Source organism: Cucurbita pepo, chromosome LG12, assembly GCF_002806865.2.
Source record: "Cucurbita pepo subsp. pepo cultivar mu-cu-16 chromosome LG12, ASM280686v2, whole genome shotgun sequence".
In the NCBI taxonomy this organism is placed as follows: Eukaryota; Viridiplantae; Streptophyta; class Magnoliopsida; order Cucurbitales; family Cucurbitaceae; genus Cucurbita; species Cucurbita pepo.
The window spans coordinates 97,344-108,841 of record NC_036649.1 but is presented as its reverse complement, the minus strand read 5'-3'; the positions used below and the strand labels follow the sequence as shown (position 1 = coordinate 108,841).

The 11,498-nt window shown below is 38.4% G+C and overlaps 4 protein-coding genes across 7 annotated transcripts; 1 reads left to right on the top strand and 3 right to left on the bottom strand.

The window, feature by feature from the left end:
- Positions 1-46: 46 nt before the first annotated feature.
- Positions 47-1,436, bottom strand: LOC111806679 (fasciclin-like arabinogalactan protein 10). The gene has a single exon (XM_023692062.1). It carries the CDS (start codon positions 1,376-1,378, stop codon positions 110-112), a length of 1,269 nt encoding a protein of 422 aa, XP_023547830.1. The 5' UTR covers positions 1,379-1,436; the 3' UTR covers positions 47-109.
- Positions 1,437-2,220: 784 nt separating this feature from the next.
- LOC111806681 (protein PXR1) lies at positions 2,221-6,375 on the bottom strand. Of its 4 annotated transcripts, none has more exons than XM_023692064.1 (6): positions 6,057-6,375; positions 5,905-5,969; positions 5,184-5,407; positions 3,589-3,718; positions 3,360-3,496; positions 2,221-2,646 (listed from the first exon to the last, which is right to left on the bottom strand). In XM_023692064.1, exons 1-5 carry the CDS (start codon positions 6,208-6,210, stop codon positions 3,362-3,364), a joined length of 708 nt encoding a protein of 235 aa, XP_023547832.1. In that variant the 5' UTR covers positions 6,211-6,375; the 3' UTR covers positions 2,221-2,646; positions 3,360-3,361. The 4 variants fall into 4 exon arrangements, with proteins under 4 accessions (XP_023547832.1, XP_023547833.1, XP_023547834.1 ...); XM_023692065.1 differs by having other exon boundaries at positions 2,221-2,641; XM_023692066.1 differs by having other exon boundaries at positions 2,221-2,587.
- A 125-nt stretch (positions 6,376-6,500) lies between these two features.
- On the top strand, positions 6,501-7,723 carry LOC111806682 (cucumber peeling cupredoxin-like). Its single transcript, XM_023692068.1, has 2 exons — positions 6,501-6,973; positions 7,176-7,723. The coding sequence occupies exons 1-2, from the start codon at positions 6,772-6,774 to the stop codon at positions 7,610-7,612; spliced, it is 639 nt and encodes a 212-aa protein (XP_023547836.1). The 5' UTR covers positions 6,501-6,771; the 3' UTR covers positions 7,613-7,723.
- A 186-nt stretch (positions 7,724-7,909) lies between these two features.
- On the bottom strand, positions 7,910-11,388 carry LOC111806680. Its single transcript, XM_023692063.1, has 5 exons — positions 11,171-11,388; positions 10,105-10,362; positions 9,814-9,919; positions 8,835-8,978; positions 7,910-8,447 (listed from the first exon to the last, which is right to left on the bottom strand). Exons 2-5 carry the CDS (start codon positions 10,353-10,355, stop codon positions 8,187-8,189), a joined length of 762 nt encoding a protein of 253 aa, XP_023547831.1. The 5' UTR covers positions 10,356-10,362; positions 11,171-11,388; the 3' UTR covers positions 7,910-8,186.
- Between the last annotated feature and the right edge of the window lie 110 nt (positions 11,389-11,498).

Genomic DNA, 11,498 nt, shown 5'->3' with positions numbered 1-11,498 from the left:
AAAAAAAAAAAAAAAAAAAAAAAAAAAAAAAAAAAAAAAAAAAAAAAAAAAAAAAAAAAGTACAAAAATAAAATAAACGAAGAGACTGATGCTAGAGGAGAATTACGATTTAGGACAAGAGTAGAGAGGAAAACATGGTGGTAGCAACGGCGGCGACAACGACAACGGCGGAAGCTTTCACGTGAACGGCGGAGCTTCCAGGAGTACTGGTTTGCGCCTCAGCGCTAGGTGCATTGGCCGGCGAACCTTCCGGCGTCTCGGAAGGAGGAGCAGGCGGGGACGCGGCGAACGGAGACGGAGCCTTCGCGCTAGGGCTCGGACTTGGAGCCAGAGACGGCGTCGGGGTAGGAGAGCTCACAGGTTCAGGTGCTGGCGCAGGCGAAGGAGACTTTCCGAACAACTCCGAAGGAAGTAACAGACTATCGACGCTGAAAATAGCGAGCGGAGTCGCGTCGAGGACTGTATCGGCGATTCTCGAGGATCCAACTCCTGTATGGAGAGTAACCGCATCTCCAGCCGTAGTCGTCGTAATGTCGAACTTGCCGGCACCGCTAGTAGCCAGAGTGTCGATTGGATCCTTGGTCGTCTTCAAGGCGCCGATGGGAGAGTAAGCGGCCAGAGCATGGTATAGAAGAAGCGAAACAACTTCAGCATTCGTGAGTTTACTCAGATCTGGAACTCCGTCTGCCTTGAACGCTTCGTCGTTTGGCGCAAATATGGTCAATCCTTTCTCAACCGCCGATTCGTAAGTCTTGATCACACCATTCGAAACAAGCAGCGACGCAAACGTCTTACATCCGGCTTTCTCGAGCAAAGCCGTGATGTTAACATCGGAAGCCGATGGAGCCGGAGCCGTCAAAATCCCCGGCGCGATGATCGGCGCACTGATCTCAATAACCGAAATGTTGTAAGGAATCTGCTTAACCGACTTCGTGTAACTCGAATCGAGTTTAGATCCAGGCGCAGCGGAGCCGAATGCGACCTTACCGCCCTGGAGATCGGTAATGTTCACGAAACCTAGATTTCCAGGCGCGTGGCCAGTTGTCTGGTAGAGCGTGGTCGAGAGAGTGGTTCCGTTGGAGATCTTGTGGAGTTTGGCAGGATCGTAGTAGTCCAGGACAATGTGGAGACTGAGGAAGTTTTTGATGACGGAGAGAGGATGTTTGGCCACAACGGAGGAGAGAGCGCCATTGGAGACAACGAGGATGGTGATAGTCTGCCGGCTGTTAATCTCGTCGGCGAGTCTGGTCTGCTGCAGGTAGTTGCTGTAATCGCTATACTCCGGGAAATCCTTAAGAATGTCGGTAATATTGTGGGCGGAGACGGCGGTGGCTGCGGCGAGGGCGAGGAAGAAGAAAAGGGATTTGGAGGCCGCCATGGGAGAAGGGAGAGGAGAAACAGACGGAGGAGGAGTAGGAAAGAACGGGGGTTTAAGGGAGTGGAGAGGGTATAAAAGGGAGAGTAGTTAAGTTAGCTAACTAGGGTTAGAGGGAAGTTAACTACAGTTAAGGGTATTTTGGGGAATGTAGGATAAAGGAGGCAAGGCGCTTTTGTACACAGCTGGAAATAACAAAAGTGGTTTATGTGCTTGGCGTATGGCACAGAGGTGGCTTCTTGCTTTCTCTTACTTTAGGCGAAATTACCCTCTTGTCCCTGAGCTTACCACTTGCAATAGTTANTTTTTTTTTTTTTTTTTTTTTTTTTTTTTTTTTTTTTTTTTTTTTTTTTTTTTTTGTGGGGGGCGGGGTCAACGGTCACATTACTAACGGTAAACAGAGAAGAACGTTGAGAGTTTGGTTTTTTGGTGGGAGTTCTTTTTTTTTTTTTCTGTTTCATTTTAATTATTCTGAAAGTTTGAATTTTGTTGTGAAATGTTTTACTATTATTATTATTATTTTTAGTAAACAATACTTTGGTTTCAATTTATGCTTAAGTTGTAATTATATTAGTTCCTAAAGCTTAACATAAATGGTTTTATAAAAAGAGAGATACCATAGGTTTAAAGGAAAAGATGCCACATAATCTAATAATAATACTAAGAATTAACTTTCTCATATCATATAAAATATTTTACATAGATTCAAAGAGCCATTTAGAATTTAAATTAATATTATAAACAATGTCAATGTTATTTTTTTCTAACTCTAGTATCAATTGCCACATCAATTTTACATCAAAATTAAAGATTATATTGAAAAATTCCAAAATCTAGAAGCACAATTGAAACATATGTACTAGAAATTTTACCATTATAATTCAATTAGAAATACCTAATGTTTTATCAAATTCATACATATCAATAAACGATAAAAAGAAAACATTGGATCCATAAGAAACCTATTAATCTCATATGAAGTAAAAGAAGAGCATAAGATGGGGTTAGCTTTCGTCACAGAATCTGTTTCTGATAAGATTTTCAGAATCTGACCTTTGGTTTCTGAGTTGATTGCTTGGTAATTTATAGAACAAATCTTCCCTTTTAGACAACATTCTGATAACTCTCCAGCAACTCCTCTTTGGGGCTAGTGATGCGGCGAGAGAATCCCATTGCCAGCTTATCGCACCCCTAATGGAACAAAATCTGCTGCTGCCCCAACACAACCACCACCATTAATGCAAATCCAGCTGCCAACTAAGAATGCTGAGCTATTCAAAGATGCCAGTTCAAAAAGAGTTTCATCACGATTCTATTTCAAGTTTTCCAGGTTGTTTTGGAAGAGTAGCTCAAAATAATTTTCAAAAGATGTCATATTCTAGCAAACAGACACACAATGCATTATATATCTTAGTTTCAAATATTCATGGCTAAATTATGAAAGAAAAAATTGTCCCTAGTTTCATAAGTACACCTATACTTTTAAAAGTTACAATATTAAAACTCTTGACCTATACTTTTAAAAGTTACAATATTAAAACTCTCGACATTACATAATCATTGTTTCAAAATTATACTAAAATGAAACTTGAAACAAATTCTAAGAGATTTCTACTTCAATAGTAATTTTGAAAAGTTTCTAAAAATGAAGTAAAATATTGTAATTTCTTTTTAAGTATAGATTTATAGGGATAATTGAAGGATAATTTTTTAAAAAATTTAACCAATATTCATCACGATGCATAAAATGTGAAAGGTAATGTTAACTTTGAGACTTAAAAGCAATGAGATGATAGCATAGATCTTAAAACAATGTGATGAAAGCATAGAAGGTAAATTAGAATCCAAATACAGCCACACTGTCACAGTTTGTTTCTATTGATTGTATATACTTCAGAAAATTAAGAGGCTAAGCTTTAACAACTAAATGTAGTTCAGACTCTTGTAAAAGGAAACAAAGGGAACGGAATGATCGTAAACTTACAATTAAACAGCTGGTGATATAGTCATTGAAGGTATTTGCAACCCTGGCCTTGAGGTCCATCCCTTGCGGTTTCTATATTCAGTTATAGCCTGCAATCGCTTCCTCTCTTGAGAAGCAACTTGTGCAGATTTAAACGCCTATATGAAACATAGGAACAACAAAATTGTCAAGTACCCAAATCGGAGTGTTCATTTATCATTTAACTTGACCATGTAGAGTTAGATGTTACCTTCGGAACTGCAGTCAACTTCAATGGAGCTTCAACCACGTCACCAAATTTTATTTTTTCATGTCTTGGGAAGTCTAGATCCTCGTCTGTCTTGCCTTTCTTGTGTTTATTTTTCTTAGCCTCGTGATATCTATTTAGAAATAAACGTAATGGATCAGTTAAAAAAAGGGAACAAATGCTTCCCAGTTCACCAAGTTTCTACAATAGACCTACTATAACATGGTACATGACAAATGCAATCGAAATGACCACGATTAGAATACTGAAAATGGGTAGATAACTAGTGCATAATTTGTAATAGCCTAAAGTTCAATTGAATAACCAGAGGATTAGGATATACTTCTAGAAAACCATGAGAAAACTGGTTGAAACATTGGAATTATATTTGAGAGTCCTTTCATCTCTCTGAATTACATACAAATTCCTTGCTTTTACTCGGTACCCAACCTCATTCTTCCCTTATATGCTTCCTTTGAGAACCCTCCATCATCCTTCCTTCGCAATTGCAAACAATTTCTCAGATCGAATATTGGTTGGTTGTCTATGGTTTGCATGCAAGCCCTTATGAATTTAGATAGTTTCTTCCCCCTCAGTGTCAATTTTGATGCCAATTCGATTGCTCTAATTTCGAAACTGCCAACAATCTTTCAGATTGAATATTGGTTGATTGTCTTTCGTTTGCATGCAGGCTCCTTAAAATGAATTAAGATAGTTTCTTCCCCATTAATTTCGATTTCAATGCCTCAGATTGGAGAGATTGCTCTAATGTCACTTTTTATTCCATCCAGTATTTTTTTTTCACTTCCAGGTCAAGTGTTCTAGTACCAATATTGATAGAGTAAATAGAACAGAAATATTTTCGAAATACTTGAAGAATATAGTTAAATATTTGAAAAGACCGCTTCAAAAACCTAAAGTCTAACAAAACAATTGTTTCCTACATCACCTCCCTAATATACCCTTATATCTTAATATCCTTAATAATATTTCCAACACCAGCCCTAAAGGTTATTCCTAAAACCATCCTCCTGAATAACTCTTTTTGGATAAATTTTTTTAGATTGCTTCCCTATCAATTAGCCCTACTACTTCTTTCTCTCCGATTTTCCGCTTCAAGCACATATTCCCCTCATACAAAAAATTTCCTCGTTCTCCTCTCCCTTCTAACTAGTCCCCTTTACTCACTCCCTGAAATAACCATGAACCCTTCTAACTAGTCTCCTTTGTGCATGCAATACTTCATGATGCCTCTTGCTCGCATAAGGCTCGTTACGGCCTATCACATTGCTATGATTGAAATCATAAACACCTTGTATAATCAAATTACTCAAAAGTTTCCTTGGGCACCAAGTTGACAAAAATGAGGTAGATAGGGTCCTCTCAGATAGCCAAATTATGTCACTACCAAAAGGAAAACATTGGGACATTGCAATTTCTGGACATTTCTCTTCATCATTTAAGCATTACGTTCAAAACTTAATGAGATGTAATTGGAATAAAAATGCAAAATGAACAAGTCATCTCAATAGTAAAAAAAACATGCAACCTCACAAAAGGTAAGGGAACAAATTTTTGAGGTGCAGTAAAATGCTTACTTTTTCTGGCGTTCCCGTTTCTTTAAACGTCGATTTGAATTCTCCGACAAGTCTTCAAAACGAAGGTCAGTAACCTGCTTTTTCTTTCGTTTTTTCTTTTTCTTCTCACTGGACTTGCTTTGGACGTCATCATCACTCCCCGTAAGCTGAGGCACTTGTGAATTTCCACCATGACCTTTGCTCTTTAAGTCAGATTTTCCCGGAGCTTCTTTTGGATGGTATTTCTGTATAGAAAGTGGAAGTCAAACTACAACTGAGTAACACAAACTATAAGCATGTAATGCCGTTATCAAGCTCTTCAAGCAGGCAAACTTAACACGAGAAATTTTGCATCCCCATTCAGGGGGAGTAAGCTTAACCTCGTAACCACGCCGGATAAAATAACAGAATAAGCCATTTACTAAACAAAATAGAAACTACTAATAGATATCTTCTACTCTAACGCCAAACCAGGTACGCGGTAAGACAAGGGCAACGGCAACCAAAGAAGAAGATGATGAAACGAAAATACTTAGGATGCCTAGTGATACTAATCTCAACTTTCTTGCACCCGAACTTACAACAACAACATTGGTTAGAGACTGAAATACTAAATGATACAATGCCAATCCCCTGTCACCTTGTCCAGTATAAGCCCTAAGACAAAATAATTCAAGTAAAACCCGATAACTGCAAACGTACCAATCTGAGACAGAGAAGAATTAAAGACAATATCAATTACCTTTTCAGTATCAACGGCTTCTCTCTTGCGCTTACGCTGAACATCCTCCGAGACCTTCTCAGACTCTGTAAGCACCAGGGGAGGAGATTATAGCCTGAAATTAAATAAACTCATCGACAAACAAATAAACACAAAGAAACAAATAAACAAACCTTGAGGACGAGGGGAAGTGAAGGTCATTAATTTGCGGAGTTTGGAAGGTAGAGTATCGACTTGGGAAGCGTTCGGCGGCGGTGGGAGACGATCATAGCCTCCATGTGCGGCTCTGTAATTCCGCTCTCTCCTCCGTAGTCCTTTGCCTCCCATCTCCCCTAATCTCTCGAGAATAAAATTTACAACCCTGCGTTGGAGTTGGAAACCGGAGTACAGCTTCAAGCGCCGCCGCCGAAAAGGACCAGAGGGAACTCTTCCGATTGTGCGTAGGTTTGCGAGGGCAAAATCAATGGAAAAATAATAAGGAAATGAGAATAGTATTTTTTGAAAAAAAAAAAAAGAATTTGAAAGTGAAATGACTTGTATGCCCTCAGTCACTGAATATTAAAAAAATAATAAAAATTATTAAAAAAAATTAATAATTTTTAATTAGGGGGAGAATAAATAGAAAAGCATATAATTTGAAATTCCTTTTAATTAATGTAGAATCATGGTCTAAAATAAGTGAATTACCGCCGACTCTCCACCTTCACAAATTTCAATTTAAACTCGGAATATAATGATAATAATCATAATAAATTTTTGTTTTTTTCCCTAAAAAAGGAGAATTGCTTTCATACTATTTGTTTTCCAGTCAAATATAAAAAAGCACTCGAAGTCCCAATTTTCTCACCACAGCTGTATCATTTCTCACATTCAGACACTCCAACATCGATGCCGGTGGAGACGGCAGCGTTCACGGCGGTCGTCGCTCTCTTGATCACGGCGGCGGCATCTCAAACCCCTCCGACGGCTTATTCTAATCACACAGTCGGTGGCCCTGCAGGTTGGTTCTTCAACTCCACCGAGAACATTTCCGCTACCAATTACTCCTCCTGGGCCGCGTCTCAGACTTTCAACCTCGGCGACTTCCTGAGTAAGCTCAATCTCTCCTCCTCCCCCTTTAGGTTATGTTCTTAACTCATTCCTGAGGGTTGATTACTCTCTGAAATATCCGTTCGTCGTTGTTTGTTTCTTAACCCATTCCTGAGAGTTGAATACAGGTATTGCTCTCTCTTATCAATCAATTAACTAACAGAACTTCATTGTCATTGTTTCGCTTGTCTTGTTAATTGCAGTCTTCAGAACGAATTCGAATCAGACCGTGATCCAGACCTACAACTTGACGACATTCCAGAGCTGCTCCTTCGACGACGCCTCCGATAACGACACGGTCCAGTACAATGGCGGAGATACCGACTTCAACAAGCCATTGATCATTCAAGTGCCACTGACCATCAAAGGTTCGAACTACTTCTTCTCCGACGCCAATGACGGAGTTCAATGTCAAGAAGGTATGGCCTTCGAGATCCAGGTCAATACCGGGCTCGGTTTGCCGCCTAGCCTGAATCAGCCGCCTCCACCTCCTTATGCGACGCCGCCGGATTCCAATTCGGTTCAGATGCCTCCATTGATGATTCCTCAAACGAAGGACAACGGCAGCTCCAAAACCATCGCTAACTCACGCCGAGATTTCTTCTTCATCGCGGTGATGGTGTTGATGCTACTCTGCTAGATGACCGAGGTCAGATTCGAGAACACAGGCTTCCCTCCCTGTCCTCTGTGTGGCAGTTTTGTAACATATAGATATATATAGATATATACATACATATATATATACCTAAACAGTTGAGTTTTGTACTTCCAGTTCATTGATATCAATAGAGACGTGATTATATTAAAGAGTCTGAGCTTATTTGAATCAAAGAACTTTTACTTATCTCAAAATATGTCAAATCTACGAACTTCTAAGATTAGGGGGTGTGATTTTAATGTAGAGACATTCAACGACAGAGAATGATAAAGGGAGGAATATAATGTCAAAGCAATTGCAAAACCTTTTTCCATTTGCAACCCAATAAATCCATTTTCTTTCTATGTGCCAATTCCATCCTCACCTGTAGAACCAAAGCGCTCAAGCCTCAACCAAAGTAGCCTAAAGCCACTGAAAATAAATGGAACAAACTCACAGTTTGTGAAACATTCTTCTGCCTCATTTTTTTTAAAAGGTAAACACTGTTGACTTTGTTAGCCATGAGCTAGTAGAAACCAACAGTAATTGTTCAAAAAATGGGAAGATCTAACCACAATCAAGTTGTATCTTCCTCTTTTGGATTCTCTCGAAGAATGTCGTCGTCATATGAAACTGGTACTCTTAATCTTTCGTGAACAGATGATCGTTTTTCTTCGGAATTTGATTCTTTAGATTGATTCTGCTCCGGAGTAAGGCTTTGGATGCTATCTGGTTGATCTTGAGAAGCTCCTTCGGAGAACAGGTGAAGAACTTCCTGAGAACTTGCTTTCCCAATTTCTGTAGCCTCCCGTCGGATATTTGGTTGCTTAAATTGTTTCTGCTCCATCATGAAATAAACAGAAATACGTATGATCGCAGGATTAGCTTCACGGATAGGATCATCAGAAGAAATTGAATTTTGACACATATTCTAACATAAGCATGAATTTCAAGAACAAAGAAACTAAGAAATAAAAACAGATAGTAAATAAGCTCAACAATTTGAGAAATGTCATTAGATATAGGCTCCCTAGCAAACTAAGGCCACTCTGAATAAGGTGAAAGATTCAGAAAGATGAAACGTTTGCCATGCAATGAAAAATCCTTAAGAGTCTTCTCTAGGAACATTGATAGTATTTTTCTATGCGACCAAAATAAGAGTAGCACATTCAATTGGAAAGAACATAGGAATACGTCATGATGTCAAAAAGGTTTTGTTAAATACCTCAAACTCTTTCGCTCGTTTCATAATTTCTTTATAGGCATTTGGTTCCCGGGTTTTGATGATGCTCCATAATATGCCACCTCCAGTTCGAAAGCGCCTGCCATCTGCAGTCATCTGACCTCCACAAGCCTGAACTGCATTGACCTGGAGTTCCAACATGTCAACTTGTATATATAGAACATATGGTGTCATATGGTAGGAAGGGAAGTGCTAAAACAATTACAAGAAAAATCAACCACAGATTAGTGAAGCAACAGCAAAGGGCAAAACAAGGGAATAAATGGTTATAATTTTTTAGAAGTGAAAACAGATTTTCAAGAGCCCACATATGAAAGCAAATCTCAAACCCTAAGATAAAAAATATGATAGGACATGCACAACTGAGCTGCATATTTTAGTTAAAAACTTGTTAAAAAGTACGTGTTGTTAAAAACTTCCCAGCGCATTTCAACAAAGTCTAGATTCAGTAAGAATAATCAGGTGGAGTAGTGGTTTCAGGGAAGTGATTGGAAACGAGGGATTGTGAATTGTGATAATGCTAAAGTTTCTGTATAAAGTACAAATATCTTACAGAGATTATAACCAAAAAATGCTGGGAAAACAACATCAACTTATATAGCACAGATGCAGTAGTCCAGCCAAGATGGTTCACAGCTCAGAGAACAAGGTTAAAAGGAGCAAATGGCTTCAGCAACAGAATCTGCAAGGGTAGGAAATAATACTGATTAAATATGAAGAGTGACTATGCGGTATGATACTTACTGGAGTCGAGACTGGATGGCCATGATTAGGCAGCCCAGTCAAAAACTCGTTGACGTGGTTTGGTTAGCTAGGGTTGGTCAATTCGGTTCATTTCCAAACAAAACATAGAAAACCAGAAGAAAAGTTTTCAAACTAACAATAATGGATTCTTCATAAATTTTCATCACTCAAGCAAAAAAAGTATTCTTCTATCAGGTTCAAAAAAGATAATAATTACCTCTTTGATAAGTTCACTTAATGCAGAGACTCCCAGACAGCCTACAGCAGTGTAAACCATGTATGATTTTTTCTCTTTCAAACGTCTGCATGCATCCAACACAAACCTGAAAGAAACAAAAATCAGTATAATATATTAGTCAGGGCAAAAATTGCTATTTCTTAATGGCTACTAATCAATCTATTAATCTATCCTTATTTGCTTCACAAAACTAATATGGATTCCCCAAAAACAAAATCTAAAGAAAGTGCAGTTCAATGCATACAACATGATTAGAAAATTTCACTTCACCTGTTAATATCAGTGCCATTTGAACCTGACTCGTATGTCTTTCTTTTGTTCTTCTTTTTCTTTGACCGACGTTTACGATTTTTACTTCTATGATCTATACTTGGCGCTTGGACATCTGTAAGACTGCTTTTCTCTGTACTGATATTGCCCTCAACGAACTCTCCTTCTTCCACATCGACCATTTCAACATCATCATTTTCCAAGTCATCTTCTTCGTATATGGCCTCAAGTATGTTCTCTTGTCCATCCATAAGACGCCTTAATTCAGAGAAACAAAGATTTTCAGAAAATAATCAGACATCCTAGAGATGGTTTCAGGGAACACATATAAACTGCAACTTGTAATTAGCAGGATATGCAAAACGAAAATGCAATCAACACTTAAATAGCTTTTGGGAGTTCAATGAGATTAAAACTACTCAAAAGTAAAATGCCAAAAATGGATGACAACACTTCTTTTTCTTTTTTCTCCAACAATCCGTGCCTACCCCAAGGCGAAAGAGGCATCAAGATGGTAACTGGTTGTCATTGTCAACAATGTTGAAAGAATCATAAGGAACTTATTTCGCGAGGTAAGCTGTGAAAAATGGTGGCTCCCATTTTGTTCCTTGGAGCAAAGTCAACCTCTTCCCTTAAGGTAAATAAGAATTTGGCTCTCCACTCTCAAAAGGCTTTGGAAATTTCCATCGGAGGAAGGCTCCCTTTGATGGCAGTAATTCATTGCTCAAAAGAATGGCACTAACCCAATATTGAAACTATAAACACTAGGACATACAAACAAGAACTCTAAAACTTGTAAATATTTCATACAAAAAAGAAGTAAACAACAATTCATATCCTGACCAACCATAGCTTCAATACAAGAACCAGAAATGTAAATTCAAAACAACACAGAGCGAATTTCACTCAACAACCTCCCACTAATAAATTGAACTTGAAGGGCGAGTGGCATACAAAAATAAAGTTCAGGCATCTTGGTATAAACCATAGAAGAACAGGAGAAAAAGAACTTAAAATTGAAATGGGTGCGGATCAAATGCAATCGAAATTTAAATTTATAACGTACCCAGAGAGTGGAGAAAGAAAGTAATAGAGTAGGCGATGAAGCTTTAACCGGAAATCTAGAGGGTATATCGAAAGAGAGGAACGGATGGGAGATGGGATGCGACTGCGGCGGCGATGGCGTTCCGGCGCGGGTACGAAGATTGGTGAAGAAGGAAAAACGGGATAAAAGGGCGCTGAACTGCAAATGGAGTGGGGAGGGAGAATAAATAGTATTTAGGGTTTTTTTTTTCTTGTTTAAAAAAAAAAAGAAAAAAGAATTATTTATAAACATAAAATAAATGCATTTTTTTAAATATTGTTGACGTGGCATTTGAAAATTTGAAAATTAA